The sequence below is a fragment of the Gavialis gangeticus genome, unplaced genomic scaffold (genome assembly GCF_001723915.1).
Source record: "Gavialis gangeticus isolate Ggan-Ray unplaced genomic scaffold, GavGan_comp1, whole genome shotgun sequence".
Classification (NCBI taxonomy): Eukaryota; Metazoa; Chordata; order Crocodylia; family Gavialidae; genus Gavialis; species Gavialis gangeticus.
The window spans coordinates 179,916,392-179,934,309 of NW_017729032.1; the positions used below are offsets into that span (position 1 = coordinate 179,916,392).

Below are 17,918 nucleotides of genomic sequence, written 5' to 3' on the forward strand. Positions count from 1 at the left end.
ATCAGTTATATTTATCCTTGGAGACAGATGAACTGATAACAGTATTATGTGATGCTGTAATAATAAAATATCACTACTGCTGTTTTGTTATACACCATAAACTATTAAAATGAACCTTTGAGAGTGGTATCTTTGTCTGAAATGTTGCACTTGAGACCCCTGAGTCTGTGTGTGTGTGTGTGTAGGTTAAATTTTATACTGGGACGTTTTAAAAAGAGATGAAAATCCTAAGTGAGTAGTTTTCTGAAGGACAAATGTATCTTGTATACCTCTGTTAAGAAATGCATATATATTTGGAGGTACAATATCAATAATGTTTTAGTGTGTGGGTTTTTTTGTTTTTGTTTTTTCATTGTGCGCTGGCAGGAAAAATTTTAAAAGTGTACGTGGCATCTAAAGTAGTGAAGCTGATAGTGTGTGTGTGTGTGTGTGTGTGTGTGTGTATTCCTTAGCACTCAGCCTCTGCTTCCTCAAGGCAAGGAAGCCAATCCTTCAGTTTGCTTGTGCTAGGCTATAAAAATACATGTATAAACATTTTTGGTTGGGCTTTTTCTTTTAAGTCCTTTATTTTCCAAGAAGATTTGTATAAAATGTTCCAAGGGTGACCTAGTCACCTTATCATGTGAAGTCTTGTTTTTCAGGTTCATAGGAGAGGGGAGGGGAGACAACATGGAGAAAATATTCTTGTTTTGGAGCTATATGGGAATGTTTTTTTGTTGTAACTTTTCCAACTGGCCAGTTGGGGTAAGGAGTAGTGAAAAAGAGATTTCCTGCTTTCTGATTGTTTCTGAAGAGCAGTTTGTGGTGGTTTAAGGAGGAATGTTGGTGTTCCTGCTAATAATTTTAACCTGAAGCAGGAGTAATGTCTGCTTGGGAAAAGTGGGGGGTATCAATTAAAAAGGGATTCACCAGGATTGACTTCACATCTTTAGAAGTCTGCCATGCTTCTGCTTGGACTCCAGAAATAACCTACAAGAAGAAGCCTATTGCAGCACTGGTAAAGATACCTAGTAGATAGAGTGGCTTCTTGCTCTTGTGATGTTGCACACTACTTTGGATTCTCTTAGTGGACTTAGATTTGGAAGGAAAATATTAAAAATAGTGCAGAATGACATGAATAAAAATGTAAACTCGTAAACTTTTTTCAGGCTTCATGATTTTTGAGGAGTTGCGGAGGAAGGAAACCTATCCCAACCAACTGCTGGCAAGTCTACTCAACATTTTTTGGCCAAGAGTCTATTTCTTAGTCACAGCCTGGGCAAACATTTCTGTTTTTTTAAGTTGTTGTAAGATTCCAATACATGCTATAGCACTATGGTTACTTTTGAAATGTAATTTAAAAAAGAAAATAGGCTGCAATGTATTTTATTTACTGTTCATTTTCAATTTTGCATTGCAAAATTCTTTTAATCAAAACTTTTTTTTGCAATAGAGGTTATTTGTTTTGGGAACAAAAACTGCTTTGGCCAAATACTGTAGTTGCCATAATCAGTCTAGTTTCCTGATTATATGGAAGCAGTGAAGACTATATAATCACAGATTAAATACTTCTTTTATCATTCATCAAAACAGCCACATAAGGATTTACAAACGAGTTTGTGACTGGTAATTTCAGTTGCCCTTTTACTTTTGCAACACATGTCCTACTGAGGATATTCTTGTTGTTCAGGGAATGTGCAATGCAAGCACCATTTCATTCATGGGCAAGCTCTCAGTGTAATTTAGACTCACTTCTTCAAGGCTGTCAGTTCCAGCCATGGACACAGCATTTTTCTTGTTCCTTTCCCTCCCTGTTAGTAAATCGAACACTGTGTTTTCTTAGTAAGATGGAAACCTGCTACTTCTTTATCAGAAACATACAGTGTTTTCTAGAATGGATTTTATTTTCCTAATTGCACTTGGCTTTGTACTATCTACTTACATCTTCCATTCTTTTAAAAGCTGCTGGACAAGAAAGTGTTGTCACTGGGTCTGGTGTGCATCTGAAAAAGGAGCACAGGGGAGATCAGGGTCAGGTCACTGCTAGACCCCACACTGGTACTGTTTCACTCTGTCTCCATGCCATTTATTCTTTCCTATAAACATGCCGCACAGAGTTTAAACTGGCACATTTAGCATGAGGCTGAATCAGTCCTGACCTGTTTACTGCTGTGACCTTTCACTCCTAGTTGCGGTGGGAGGTCCACTGACACTGAGTATCCAATTGGTCGGTGAAATGCCTCTGGACCTCAGACATGGAGTGGCTTTGCCTTTTCCTCCCTGCTTGCACTCAGAAAGTTTGCACTATCTTTACTTTGAACTCCAGGCTTTGGTCTTGTTTGCATAATTAGATACATTTGTCATGTCTTGAACCTCAGACACACCTTTTGAATGCTGAAAGCGCATTGAGTTACTGTCAGGGATGCTTACATATGCCAAATGAAGGGCAAACTAGATATATTGCTAGCTGTTTTGCCTGAAGGAACTTACGTGATTCTCCTGGGGCGGGAGTGGGAATGGAAAAAATCTGGGATTTGAGTACTGTGGCAGGTGTGAGGCGCATGCAATGGAAAAATGGTCCCTCTTGAAACTATTTACAAGCTAAGCAAAGAATTGTCTTAGATGAACTTCTCTGTGGAAAAGGGAATTAGTTGCCTTCTTATGGGGAGGTTTCTGCAGGACTATAAATCCATGAAAAGGGAGAGAAGTAGTGGGCAGGACTGGGAGATGATGATTGGAGCCAAGTCTGGGCCATAGATGTGGATTTCTCATTGTTCGTGTTCAGCTATAAGCCAAGCATGCCCTGAAGTGTTGACTATAGAAAATCTAATACAACCATATTTACTATCTTTCTATGCTCCTTCAACATCCTCATGTGACACTCTGAGGCAGTGCTTCTCAACTGGTGGGTTGCAACCCAAAGAGGGTCTCAAGAATATTTGAAAGGGTCATGAGCAAGTCTCAGAAAAATGTTTAAAAGCACAGGTTTTCCTTTGCTGGATGGTAGCCTTCTGCAAGAGGCTGCTTGGGGCGATTGGAGGCAGTGGGCGCATGTGCGTGTGCACACACAGACACAGGTGGGCAACAGACAGTGAGGCTGTCATGGGAGCAGCCCCAGCTGCTGGACACAGGTAAGTGTATGGGGAGCAGGAGCTGGAGGTCCAGGGGAGTGTCTGGAGGGCTGGGGGTGTGTGTATGTGTGCCTGCCAGCATTGGGGAGGGTGGCTGGGTGCAGGCCTGCGGCTGTGCAGGAGAATGGGGCAGGAAAGGTGCTTGGCCCTTCAACCAGGGAAGGGAGTGGGGGCAGTCCTTTGTGGCAGGGAGGTGTGTGCCTGGGCCATCAGCATGGGGCCAGTGCCCATGCACACAGGGGCCTATGCTCACTGCTCGGGGGGCGGGACCAGGGCAGCACTTACTGCTCGCACTCTGTCCTAACCAGATCAGGGGCAGCTGGAGGGCCCTTCTGGCAGGGCTTGGGTGGGACAAGAGACTGCAAGTCGGGAGTGAGGGGCCCTAGCATAACCCGGGGGAGCAGGGGATTGTGGGTCGGGCACCAGCAGTGCCAGGGGATGTGGGTCGGGCAAGCCATTGATCTTGGCAAATGGGTCCCAGTACAAAAAAGGTTGAGAACCACTGCTCTAAGGGCAGCCCCAGCTGGAAAAGCTCTGCCATCTTGGTTCTGTCAGAGTCATGGAGGGGAGCATGTCTCCATGTGGCACATGATGGAGGTAAAAATGCAAATCAGCATGCCATTTTAAAAATTAGAAAATAGAGAAGCTAAAAAAGATAGAGATGTTTAGAAAATAGACATGATTTGCAATGAAATTATAATACTGTATTTACCTGAATAAAAGACAATCCTGATACATGAAATAACCCCGCAATAATTAGATTCTGTACCTGGCAAATGTATAAATTTGCTTTATTTTCCAGGTATAGAATCTAATTACTGGAGGTTTGCATTGAATTTGTCCCCTTCCCACTGCTATAGCAGGGAAAATAAATCTGAGACTCAAGTAGCCCCTTTACTCTCTGTTTCCCCCTCCCCTAAGTTTTTCTCCTGGCAGCCCCATCCTCCACTCCTTATTGTCAAACTCTGCTCTCCCTGAATACATGAAAGTGAGGAGCAAATTTTAAAAACAATAACCTTGAAATTAAACATGGCTGTAGCAGTTTGCATATAGTACCCATACACTTACTTCATCCAGAATCGATACATATTAGCTTTTTGCAACTGTTGCATATTTTAGCACAGGTACTCCATAAACACACTTTTGATCGACACTTTAACACCTACTTATATCTAATGTAAACTTGTTAGCCCAAAGCTAAAAGGCTCATGATTTACCATATAGTTCACTGGGCTGGACTGCACCAGAGTCAACATCACTTCAAGCCATGAACCACAACACTGCGTACAGTTTACCCAATATCCCTCTGTTGTGCCTCCTCTGTCTAGTCCATAAGATTAGTGTGGCCTTGCCCTCCATGGTGACCCCACAGCTCAGCACTGCTCAGTTGTGTGTATATTCCAGATACCCCCACAAAGGATCCATGTGCTAATTAGTGGTAACTCATGACTGGAAACAGGTGTTCTCTCAAGTCTTAGGATGCTCCAGCAATTTGTATGCAGATGAGGCACCGAGCAACCTGCCTTAACAAAGAAAAGATGGGAAAAGATTAAACCAGTGTTAAAACAAGTAAAAGCAGACATAACCTGCCTACAAGAGTGTGGTATATTGGAGGAGAGGGAGTATAAATACTTGAGAAAAGGTGGAGATGGGGGCCTTCTTGGTAGTCGGGGACAAACGATAACAAAGCAGCAGGTGTAGCAATACTTTTTAGAAACCCAGAGTGGAGAGTGAAGCAGGTGGGAAATATCATCAGTGGCAGGCTACAACAAATGAACTGTCAGTTGGAGGAACAGAATTAGAAATTTAAATATATATGCACCACAAGAGTGGTAGAAGAGGAAGGCTCCGCTTACAAAACTAGCGGTATATGCAGTCAGAGGGAGACCGCGGATAATAGTGGGGGTTTTCAAGTGTGTAATACAAGCAGTTGACAAAACGGGAAGGAGGAGCTGGGACATTAGACAGTTCTTCCAGATTGGTAACACAAATAGTGTAAGAAGAGTTGCTAATAAATGTGTGGGCAGGGGAGAAAGCCTTCACTAGAGTGGTAGAAAGAAGCAATCGAGAATTGACTTTGTGTTTGTAACCAAAGAAATAGAGATAAGAAGAAAAAAAAAGAAACCATAAGCATGGTATTTAGCAGACAGTGGATCTTGAAGGTGGAAATCAGTCTTGGTAAGAGCCCTGTAAGAGGAAAGGGAATGTGGAAGACAACTGCCTGAGACCAAGGTGCGGAGGTGTGTCAAGCATGCACAAAACAGTGTAAGAGGTGGAAAACACTGAAGAAATATTTTAAGAGTACCAAAGAATGGTTGATGATGGTGAAAAAGAGGACAAAAGAATTTTTCAAGAAAGCAGGCCGAAGAAATGCGGGGAAAAATACTAAAGAACAGAGAGGTGCAAAGAAAGATGCAGGGGCTGCTTAAGGAATCTGCAGAAGGGAGGAGGCAAGTATGAGACGAACTGGAGGAGATGAAGCAGGATCTGGAAAGGTAGTTTAACTGTAAGAGAAAAGAAAAAATATACTTAACATAAGCACTGTGGGTGGAAGAACACAATGAGTGGTCCCGATACTTTTTGCTCAGAGTGAAGAAGGTGAAAAAAGAGCTAAAAGCAGTACCCATAGAAAGTGGGGCCTGCAGGGAAAAGCAGGAGGAGGTGCTGGAAGCGACAAGGAGATTCTATGAAGAACTATATCAGAAGAAGGAAACAGAAAGAAAAATGAAGAATTTCTTGGAAGATATTGAAGAAAAATTAGAGAAAGAGGAGATACAGAAGGATGGAAGAAAAGATAAGTTTAAAGGAAATGGAGGAGCTTAAAAACTTGAAAAAAAAAAAAGACGGCAACGAAGACTCTCCAGGAGCAAATGGACTACCCATGGACTTTACAAGAAATTCTGGCCAAGGGTAGGGATGGATTTAGTAGAGGTACTAAATCAAAAGAGTATTAAAACATACAGTGGAGTATGGTGAACTGACTTAGGGCTAAATTAAAGCACTATAATGGGAGTGGGAAACTGGAGGGACCTAGAGAAGTTTGGACTACAAGTAGTGGTGGCATAGATTAAAGCTTTAGGGATCCCAACTGAAGCAGCAGGGAAAGGAAATTAAGCATGGGAAAGGTGACAGCAAAGGTACAATAAGTATTATGGCTGTGGATGGGAAGGACACTGTCCTTCGCTGGAAAAGTGATGGCAGTTAAGGTGTGTTGCTGATGATGATTTTGTACACCAGAACTGTGTTTCTACTGTCATGATGGCAGTTAATGAAAGTAGAAAAGGAATTATGTGTATTCTTTTGGAAAGCAAAAAGAAAAAGGCTAGCCAGAATGGAAAGAAAGATGGGGAAATGCGGGATGCTAGACATAGGATTGTTAGTTAACACAAACTACTTAAGTGCAGTGTGTAAAGCAACAACAGAAGGGGAAGGGACAGCAGCATGCTTTAGCTGATTTTTGGCAGGTCTGAGAAGATGGGAAATGTATAGAGGCTCTTGGAAGAAGCCATGGGCATGGCAACCCTCTGTTCATTGCATAAGAGTGGAAAATTTTATTAGGATGTACAATGTAGGAGCTGTGGGGCTGGAGGTCTTAAAGGATTTCAAGAGGCTGACAACAATTGTAAGAAAAAGAGACAGGATGGCATCAGTGGTGCACCTTAAAGAAGGACAAGTGGAAAAAAACATGAAGGGAAGTACCTGCCACACAAGAGAAGAGAGCATGCTGATCTAGCATGGCTGATCATATGAAATATCTTGCCAGTAAGGGAGGTATAACATAGATGGAGCTTGGTGAAAACAGCCAAGTGTCCAAGGGAGAGGTGCAGGGATGAAAAAATGGGGAGACATCTGTTTTGGGAGTGTATATATGCAAAGGTTGTGTGGGAAGGGGTAGATCATTTTTTGAGTGTTACAAAAATAAGCCAGTCTTTAACACACAAGATGCTATTGTATGGGCTCATACCAAAGGGGCCCGAGGAAACAATATTAAGGGCACTGGTAGCCAATGAAAACCAATTTTTGGAAAGTAGGAAACCTCTGGGTTTTAAGGGGTTGGCTTTCACTGAAAGAGAGTGCTTGAAGGTAGGACTGCATGAACTGAAATACTACATTGGTTTAGGCAAGGTAGAGATCGGAGAAGAGGAGGTGGAGAAGTGGAGGGAAAAGGACACTAATTTCGCTGAACCAAAAGAGAGAACTGATAGAAGGGGGTGGAGAGTTTCAGGCGGTTACTGAGGTAATAGGTTTTTTGTGGGGGGGTTAGAGGGAGGTTAATTGATTTCCATGGGGTTATGTATGAAGAAATAGAGTTCTGCAAGAGTTTTTTGTGGGAAATTGATGCATGTTGTTTAAAGGTTTAATATATGTAGTTGCACGTTTTTGATATGTAGTTGTTTTGTGATGGGAAGTCTTGGTAAAACAAGGATGCTCAATATGTGAAGCTTTGTAAGTGCAGTGTGATAACTGTGTTTTTAATGACATTTGTAAAAAGAAAAAAAGAAAGAAAGAAAAAAAAAAAAAAGGTCCCCATCAGCATGTTTGGCCAGTGTGGGCCATGTGTTTTATAGTCATGCTAAGTGTTGGCTTAATCAATTTCATGGTTGGTTTCCATTGCTGACCACAAGCTGCATTTGGCAGCAGTTTATTGATAGTGTGTTTTAGTGAGTTTTTGTTGTATGCAGTTATAAGACGAGGGACTTTTTGCCTCATGCCAGTTAGCGGGGGGTGCTTACCTTCCATTTGTGTATATGTACATGAAAATATAATATTATAAAATAGACTAAAATAAGTATGTAGGTTTTAGATTTAAAAATAAGGACTGTTGAATGAGAGGTATGCCTCAGCATAAGCATCTTTTGTCCTGTATGCTTGCTTGTTCTTGATTTGTCATTTAGGGTCTGATGCATAAAATACGTTAGTGAATAATTTTTCTGTCATCTGTGTAGTTTTGTGTACACTTGCTTAAGGTGTTTGCAGATTCAGGCCCCTTGAAATGTGAATACTCCATAGCTGGTATTGTCTTCCTTTATACTTGGGAATGGCTTAGTTCATTTTTGGACACTAATGCAATACAAATGATAATATATGTGACCAGTATATGCAATGTATATGTCTCTATCAAGAGCCTTTATGTCAATAACAGTGCAAGTTCATATCACGTGGTTGGATTCTGGATGAGGAGTAAAGTGTTATATGTCAGAGTCATGTATAATATTTAGGTTAGATAAGCGAGAAGATCCTTTTCATCAATTCTTTCCTAACATAATGGAGTAGTGATGGATGGTACATAAAACCAAAAAGAAATAGAGCTGCAAGGGAATGTAATAAACATCTTGCTAAAGTTTTCAAGAGTTTTAGCATAGATAATGATAGTCCTCTTATTTATTAGTAACAGTATGAAATACAGTTATTAATAACAATTGCTTATGGCACCTCACAAAATAGTGCATTACAGCAATTTAATTCAGTAAAGAATAAGTGGATGTAGCTCACCTGGCTGCTCTTAAATGTTGAGTGAAATGGATGGTGACTGCCCAGCACAGAATGAAGGTAAATTAAATCTGTATCCATAGCTCTGAACATTACTTATAGAAGCTCAAAAGTAGAGAGGAAAAGATCTGTTTGACCATCTGGAGTTTGATTTTGCCAGGCACAGAGAATCTTCTCAGTATAGTGGGACTGTCACTTGGGTTCTCCTGAACTCTGACTCCTATATTCAGAGGAGGACTGTGTGCATATGCTTACTTCCAGGTAATGTCCCAAAGCCCTGCTTAAGACCCTGATGTGGCCAGGCTGGACAGTTCACATACGCCTACTTGCATACACACACACACACCAGAAAAACAGCCCCTAGTAATGCAGATCTGTTGCCTATGTAATATAGGCTTCTCTCTAGTTTCAATTCTAATGAATGATTTTAAATGGGAGCCTTTTTGCTATTTAGGCAGTTGAAATTTTCACTGTGCTTTCTGGAATATTGTATGTGTTGCATTCTAATGAATATAAATGTTAATGCTGACTTGTTTGCTTGACACCATAGAAATAAAGTAAAAATGGACTTTATCATTGAATTATTATTGTTTGTATTCCTCTAATACAGTTCCTCTAGTAAAACGGAAAGTAAGACTTTCCTTTTTATTTTTTCTTGAGTAATATAGGAAGGAAGGAAAGGATGGAGGGACGATTATTAAAAGATTTATTATTAAAGATTTACGAGGATAGAGTATGCTTGAATTATTTTTCAAGACTTCTATGTAAACTTGATGACCCCTTTGTTTCTGGAGAATGTATTCATAGGGAATAGTCTATCAGCAGTCTGTGGCTGATAATGTGCAGGACTGCAAAATGCTTTGAGCCTGGAAGGTATCAATGTATGTTAAGGTGAGGCAAGAGGGAGGGGAGAAATAAGTGATCATTTTTGCAAGTATGTCTCAAGCTAACAGGACTTTTACCTGTAAATTTAAAATTATGTATATTGGGTTTTAGCATGCAAATTCCCATCAAGCTTGCTAGTTTGAAAATACAGTAGTTAGTGGAATGCCATTCTTTGTCTGTGTCTGTTCACTTCACAAGGTGTGATAGTTTTGGGTACCATTGATATATGTAGTAAGAGCTGGGTGTAATTTTTTTGTGTCCAATCATTTGTCTCTGATATCTCCCACCCCCCAAAAGAGTACCCTCACCACCAGCCTATAAAGTACTCAAGGGTAGTTAGCTCTCAATTCTTCCTTTTCATACTGTTCTAATTTCCATGGCTTATTTAAGTATTCACTCAGTCAGAGAGAATGAGAGAATTAAACTCTAGCCTGTTATTAGGACTCTCTCCTGGCATGTGGAAGGTGCTGGATCAGATCCGATCCAGGCCCAATATTTCTTATCTCAAAAGACTACCCAGACCACCAGCCTATAGTGTTGTATTCTTTCTCTGGTTAAATGAATTCTTAAGTATGCCATGCTAAGTGACACAACATAAACAGGTTAAATGAAGAGGTTTTCATCTGAACCATGAAATTGGTTATTCATACTACCCTATGGGTGGCATGAGTGGAGAACAGCCTCTTTATGAAGCATAAACACAAGCCTAAAGACTCCCAGATTCATGTCAAAGCACCTGAGCCTTTTCTATATTGCTGTTCCCACTGTGGCTATGACTGATGTTACCCGCTGCTGTCCATCAAGGAAGCTGATTTTTCACTATCAGTAGTGGTCAGCCTGGATCCCAGCTGCCACTACTGAATGCCCTGTGATTCTTGCAGCTCTTCTGATGGAGGAGAGTGCTCAGGGAAAACTAGCAGGGCACCACAAGTTTTGTGCAAAGAACTGATGACTTGGAAATACAGTTAAGAAGTGTCCTGAAAACTTGTTAACAAATAGAAGATAAATTGAGTGAAAATAAATTGGTGTGTAGAATTTTATTTTTTCGTTTGGCTGTACCTAAGAATGTGCTGAAAATGCATATGTTTAAATTCCCTCAAGCTATTGGTATAATGTATCTTACATTTGTGAAGGCCAGAATAATAAGAGCTCACACAGTATGTGTGTAATGGCCAGTTCTCAGAGTGTAGAATTAAGTGTTAATCTAGCTTTCAGACTGGAGAACTTACTTTATCTAGTTTAGCATCCTGTTGGCATTAGTCAGCCTTTTTGATTTCCAGAATGAGGCTAAGAAATAGCCTTGGATGACTGCCATACTGATAGTTCACCAGGAAGTGTAAACATGCTAAGTGCAGGGCGATGAGTTTGTAATGAAAGCACTATCACTTTCTTTGTGAGAGCAATCCAGGCCTTAAAAATGCTTTCACTCTGAACATTTCATTTGCTATGATACAAACACCTGAATACTCGAGGCAGTTGAGCTTCTCTCACTGATATCCCCAAGCTGTTCTGTGTGTGCAATTTGTTGTCTTCATCCATTTATGAAGAATATATGTGGACTCAATAGCTCTGTTAACGGCACAAAAGGTGTTCTTTTGCTTGGGTGTAAGTCCAGGTTCATCTCCTTGCTGCTTTTCTGTACTGCATAGCTTTACTGTATGCTGGCTCACTTTGCCTTAATTCACAGAGACACTTCTAAAGTATGGAGAAGGGAAAACCTGGCCCCAGGCCAGAGATAGGTGCTTGGGATAATAGAGTTAGTAGATTCAATATTATGCAGATCCAATGGCCATTTCAGCCCAACTGCTACCAAGGGAACATAGAGGAGGAAGGGCAATACACTTATGGGTAGGGTCAGCTATGCTCCCAATGTGTGAACTAGCATCCTCAGAGCAGCCTGGAGCAAGGGTTACTTCTCCATGTACTTGAACTGGTTCCTATGAAAGCAGTTTGAGATTTATTTTCACTGTAGCAATAAATCATTTGCTGTATTTCTGTTTATTTCCAGAGCCCCCAGAACAATACCATTTTAACAGACAAAGCCAAACACTGACAAGCTTTGTGTAGAACAGTTTCCAAGAAACGCAGACCTTCCAGAGTCATCTACAATTATAATGCATCCGCTGAGTTAGACAAGAAACTGTTTGTGTTTTATGGCAAGTTCTTTAGTTAAGGGATTGATAGCAGAGAAAGTTCAAGAATGGATCACCTGCCATGAGCACTATTTTTCATGGCCCCCTTTAGAAGAAAAAGTGTGTGTTTGTTATACTGTAGTTGTTTTTATTCCTCAAAAGTCAGCTGTCTCTAAAATCTTGTCTGGCAATTGTGCTAACATAAGCACAATTTTTTTCTAACAACAGGTCAAAGATATTTGGAAACAGTAGGGAATTTTATGAATATTTCATGAAAAGCTTAAGTTAGAATTGGCAGGATTAAAAAAGAGGAAACTGGGTCAACTACATGGCTTTTAAATATCTGACTTGTTTAATACTAAATTTGCAAATATGGCATATTACAAAGGCTGAAATAAGATGCAATGAGTTTCAGGATAAAGGAAATTTTTAGGAACATCATGGAGAACATTTTGAGTGGATTGTGGTGATTCAGGATTGGTACTTGGAGTTCATTTTAGGATACACTTTCAATTTGGTTAGCCCTGCCACTTACCCTTCTGCCCCTGACTCTCAGGGGATTGTATTAAATTCAGTGTTGTCTGGTTTGGGTAAATGCAGTACTATGGACTGTATGTAGCAGCTCACTTGTCCTCGGCCAGGTCAGTTGCTGCTTTGGGCACAAGCTACAGTGTTCAGCCAGTAGCCACTGCAGATTGCTTAGTGGCTGTGACAGGGTTTACACTGGACTCTGCCCCTCCTGCCTGCTAGGCCACGGAGAAGTCGCAGCCATTTTGACAGCCATTAGAGAGCTGTGTCTGTATAATTCTATTCTTATATGTTTTTACTCCAACAAAGAGAAATCATCCTCCCCACTTAAGCTGCATACCTCATAGAGGGCTGATTTTGGGAGGAAGGGTGCATAGGCTTCTGTACTCTTGCTTATGTGATATGAGCAGTCTGACTTCTCAGCACTCTATGCAGACCAGTATCCAGTAGAGTACTGAACTAGGAATGAGGAAACTTTGGTTCTGTTTTGACTGTGACCGTAATTGTTTATTAATGATTTGGATGGTGGCATAGAAAGTTTCTTGAGTGAGTCTGCAGATGCCATGAAACTGGGAAGGATTGTGAACATGTTGGAAGATACAAGTGCAATTCAGAAGGATCTTGAAAGATTAGAAAGTTCAGCTAGAGCGAACAGGATGAAGTTCAGTGCAGACAAATGCAAAGTGCTATGGCTTGGGAGGAATAATCAGAAACACAAATATAAAATGGGTGACACCTGGCTGGATAGCAGCAGTATGGAAAAGGACTTGTGAGTCTTGGTAGATCACAGACTCCATATGAGTCTGCAGTGTGACGCAACCGCACAAAAAGTGAATGTGCTGCTGCATCAACAGAATGTGGTTTTGGGCTGCGTCAACAGAAGCATTAAGGGCAAGACATGGCTCCCCTGTGGTTAGGCCTCATCTAGAGTACTGTGTGCAGCCATTTAAAAAGGACATGGAAAAATCAGAGAGGGTCCAAAAATGATAAAGGGCTTGGAAAGCAGGTCATATGAGGAGAGACTGAAAGAGCTAGACATGTTCAGCTTGCGGAAAAAGCTGGGGACACGGTAGCAGTCTTTGTACTTGAAGAGTTGTCATCAAGAAGAGGGAAAGCACCTTTTCTCTCTTGTTGCAGAAAGTAGGACATGGACCAATGGCTTGAAGTTAAAGCAAAGTAAGTTTAGATTCGATGTCTGGAAAAACTCTTCACTGTTAGAATAGTAAGGCAGCGCAATAGACTGCCTAGGGAAGTTGTGGACTCCCATTACTGGAGGTATTCAAGAAAACATTGCACAGCCACTGGTCAGGGATGATCTGGGCATAGCTACACCTGTGTTCTACTATGGGTATTTCCCATGCTTCTGGGCTTTGCTAGTTGCCCCTGCCCCCTCCCCCGCCCCAGCCCTTTCTCCTTTCTGCTACATGTCAGGGTGTTTTTAAGCCATCCTCAGGCACTGGGTGTAGGCTACAGCCAAGGCTGGGGACTTTGACTGGGATGTGCCAGTACTCTTACTGGGAGCAGAGCCAGAGGTTCCTGGCTAGAGTGTCTTGCCCCTCCATTCAGGATCAGACTGATGGCCATATTTGGGGTCAGAAAAGAATTTTAACCCATGGTCAGATTGGTACAGGCTGTGGGGGTTTTTGCATTCCTCTGTAGCAGGGGGAGTGGCCCTCTACCCAGGATCTCTTGAGTATATATTGACAACATTTCATAGAAGCAGGACGTTATTGGCTGCTTTACTTCTGACAGGTTAGGGTGTTAGGTCTGTGCTGTGTCAAGTTTGACACTACATTTATATAGAGTTTAGATTATGGTTTGAATAGGATGGTTTGGATAGGAATGAATGATGCTGGCTCAGGCCGGGGGTTGGACTAGATGTCCTCTTGAGGTCCCTTCTAGGGCTTCTTCTGTATGTTTCTGTGTATTCATCTGGTATTGTAATCTTTTATGTTGGACCTAGACGGTGCTTCAGAGAAGAGGCATTGTCTGTTTCCAGTTCAGTTATGAATCTGCAGTTGCAGCAGACTGCTGGCACTCAAAAATCAGCATAATAATCAAGAGTTTGGAACTGGGGGTCAGTTTCTCACCCTCTGGGCGAGAAATTTTAAGACTAGTCAAATGGCTGAGATGGCTGATGAGGGATGGAAATCTTACGAGTATGATATATGGCTTCCTCCAAAATAACTAAACATAGGGTAAAAGGTACTAGTAACTTAGCCTATAATGAATATGGTTAAGTACTGGGTATATACCACCTGCAGATATAACAGTGACTTTAGCAGTTAACCTAACCTTCAGTACTTCTGCTTTCCTACTTGGCACTGTCTGAAGCAATGTACGGTTTCCTTGGTTATCTAAGGGATAGGCTTTTCATTTTATATATTTTTTGTGTTACATCCCTCTTTGGAGCTGTTTATAACCAAGAGAGCTGTATTCAGTACTTTTCCTGTGAATTCTTACATTCATTTCTTGGTGCCCTTAGTATTTTATATCTTTTTAAAGTAAATGAATAGGTTTGTATTAAAGAAAGCATATGGAAATTTTCAGATGGAGCTTGCTAATAATTTCCATGGCTGTGCTGTAACAAGACTTACAATGATCTATGTAACCTTTTAGAAGATGCATAAAAATAAACAACATGTGTATGTAAATACTTGTTTATCACTATTGTAGTAAAAGGGCCATGTTATTTTAATGCATTGGTTTATTGATAGATTTTATTCTTTGCAAATAAACACAAATCTGAGATTGGCTGACTTGCATCATTTCAAACGCAAGTCCCAGAATGGCTTTGTAGCAGGGGGCCTCTGGAAAGGTAACTCGCTAAAAACATCTATCAATTGCACTTGATATCTATGTGTTAATCTAGTCCTCTTCTTCATAGTTGCCTGTAGAAAGCCTCATGTCCCCTGCAGTTCTAGCCTCTGATGTGTTTCATGCATTTAACTGGAGCCAGATTGAGAAGTATAATGGATAGCCCACATAGTAATTACTGTCTCATTTTGTTGGATCAGAATTAAAGGCTACATTTTATTATATTATGTTGTATTACTAAAACTGGCTATTGGGGCCTGTATTTTTTTTCTCAAAATACACCAAAACAATGAAGAAAACCCCTAAAATTGATCTCTGTGTGGTTCATCTAAGTATCTGTCCTTCTAATTCCATGGCAGATGTTTTCTTCTCAGCTGTGCTTTGTCATATCAGTGTGTTTTATCTTGAGTGAACTCTAATGTCTATGTTAGACATTTAAAGCATTACTTTTCTTTAAAGGCAAGAATGTTAATGATGAAGAACAGAGTTCTAGGAATGGAGCAAACTTAAACCCCCAACTAAAGTTGCATTGTTTTAATAGTGTCTTCTGTATCTGGCTGACTCTCTTATTTTTAACTTTTACTGTAGCATAAGTTTTTTTTATAACAATTGAATCTGTTCATTGTTTTTAAGAATGGAAGGTGTAGAAGGAAGAGTTGCAAACAAGCTGCTTGAATGTAACTTCAGTAAAAATCAAGTTGAATTTCATTATTAAAAAGTTGAATGGAACCTCTTCACCGACAGTCATCAGAAAAATAGTCTAGGATCAGATTTCAGTAACTTTAATTTGTTTTCCTCTCTCATTTCAGCTGCTAGATCAGGCTGGTTACCACCACCACCTGCCCTGCCACCTCGGCCTTTTGTATCACAGGTATGTACAACATTTTGAGACTGGATATGTATTGTGCATTATTTCTTCTTTAGATACTACCCATGCTATGTTTTTCACATACAATGCACATCATTCTCCCCAGAATTCAGCTGCTGGAAGTTGGGGTGTGCATTATAAATGAGGAAATATGGGAATAGTTTCTGCCTGTGACCAAGAAAGTGAAAGTAACACTGCAGAACTACATGTGAGGCCCTCACTGCTGGCTGTGTACACTTTGTTTTTCCACTTGTTGTATAAGTTGTACTCAGTTACTGCTACTTACCAGTATTTTCAAACAAAGGGTTTTTTCCCTTCATTCTGCCTTTCAAAAACTGGGTGCACCTATTATTTGGGGGCACATTGCATGTGAGAAAATATGGTGATAATAATACAATAGTTGGCTTTTTCATATCCTGCCTATGTTTATTACAAAGCCATTACATATCTGCAAAATTCTCCACACTTTTGTTTTTGAATGATTACTGGATAATGTCAAATTGGCTGTTACAAACTCCTTTTCTTTGTGGAGCCAGGATACACACTGTAGACAAAATCATAAATGAAAAGCCTGGTGACAGTCTTCCCTGGCTGGAAGGCAGCGGCTTAATTCACTTGCTTCTCAAGCTATAAATGCTGTCAAGGTAGCAGTGCAAGGAGCAGCTGCATATCATAGAACATGTCACCTATCAGTGTGAAATAGTCATACTAAAAGGAAATAAATCCCACATTAGCTACATTATTGAGTGGCATGCTGTGATTTAGTGGCATACTTATTTCATCAGAACAGCACACATCCATTGTGTAAAGCAAATGGATCTAATCATGAACAATAATCCCAAGTAATGTACTATAGATGAGTTCTTCTTCCTTCATAAGGAATGATAAATACACAAAGGCCGCGTGGCTCGACAAGACCTGTCATAACTGTTGCATCTTAACGTCCATGTTTTTCTACCTTTTTTAATCTCTTTCCACAAAAATGTCTGTATAGATGTCTTATGTATTTATGTTCTTGACTGCAGCTGGCCATAGCTGGCAATTTGTACTGCGTATTAATCTTTTATACTGAGAGTTGAAACTGATGCCCTGACCATTATCAAGTGATCAGCCCACCTTTCAAACAGAAAATACCAAGATGCCTTTAATATCCATGAGCAATCAGGACTTGAGTTTGAGGTCTGATGTAAGAAGTCAAGCACATCTTGCCTAATACTATACCCAGACACTTATTCCTGAAATGGAGAACTGAGTGCTTCATAAACAGCAATTCTCTTTTCAATTGGGTTTGGAGTTGGTAAAAATATTCAGTTTGTGAGGATGGTATAGGATGCTGCTTTCTACCTACACACTTCCATTGACCCAGCTACAAACTTAGCCATGTGCACTTTAACATTGTCATCAGATCATTCCTTTTTCTCAACCTCCTCTGAGCAATGTCTCCTTATTGCATCTCCTCCAACTCTGAATGATTTCTTCTTTGTCTGCCTTATTGCTGTCATAAGCCACTCTAGCTCTACTATATCCTTTCACATGCAAATCTTCATCATTGTTTTCTGGACAGCAAAGAAGCAAAATAAAACCTATTATTTGACAAAAATCAGTGCTACAGGCAAGAATTTTTTGGGTTTTTTTTTTTCTCTGTTTAAGATAGATTTTAGTCCCTCAACAAGGTGATGGGAGAGTAATACATATATTCATGTCCATTAGGTGCCACTTGTTGCAAATACTGAACCAGCCACCCAACCCAAATCAAGCTATGTAGACTTCAGAGTACCGGAACAGGTATGTTTTAGCATTTTAAATATGGTAGTCTCACAAAAAGATCCAGCCTTCCCTTCTATTTCAGTACAACAGTCTTTCTGAAAAATAAATCAATTTTATGTACATAATTCTGGAGATGTATTTTTTAATATATGTTTATTTCTTTTAAAAACACTTTTTTTACTTTGAATTGAAAAACAATTGAAATAGTATTTTAGACCACACAAACTGTAATCTGCCACATGTCTTACGTGCCCTTGTCATCAAAACATGCCTTTAAATGATCAAGATAGATATATATATATATATATATGTGTATATATA

At 40.2% G+C, this 17,918-nt stretch overlaps 1 protein-coding gene across 1 annotated transcript in view; it reads left to right on the forward strand.

Moving 5' to 3' along the window:
* The window catches only part of REPS2 (RALBP1 associated Eps domain containing 2), a 208,323-nt gene that overhangs the window by 147,257 nt on the left and 43,148 nt on the right, over positions 1 to 17,918 (forward strand). Inside the window, exons 17-18 of the mRNA XM_019524650.1 lie at positions 15,772 to 15,833; positions 17,541 to 17,615. Coding sequence (XP_019380195.1) covers positions 15,772 to 15,833; positions 17,541 to 17,615 — 137 coding nt within the window. The remainder of the gene's footprint in view (positions 1 to 15,771; positions 15,834 to 17,540; positions 17,616 to 17,918) is intronic.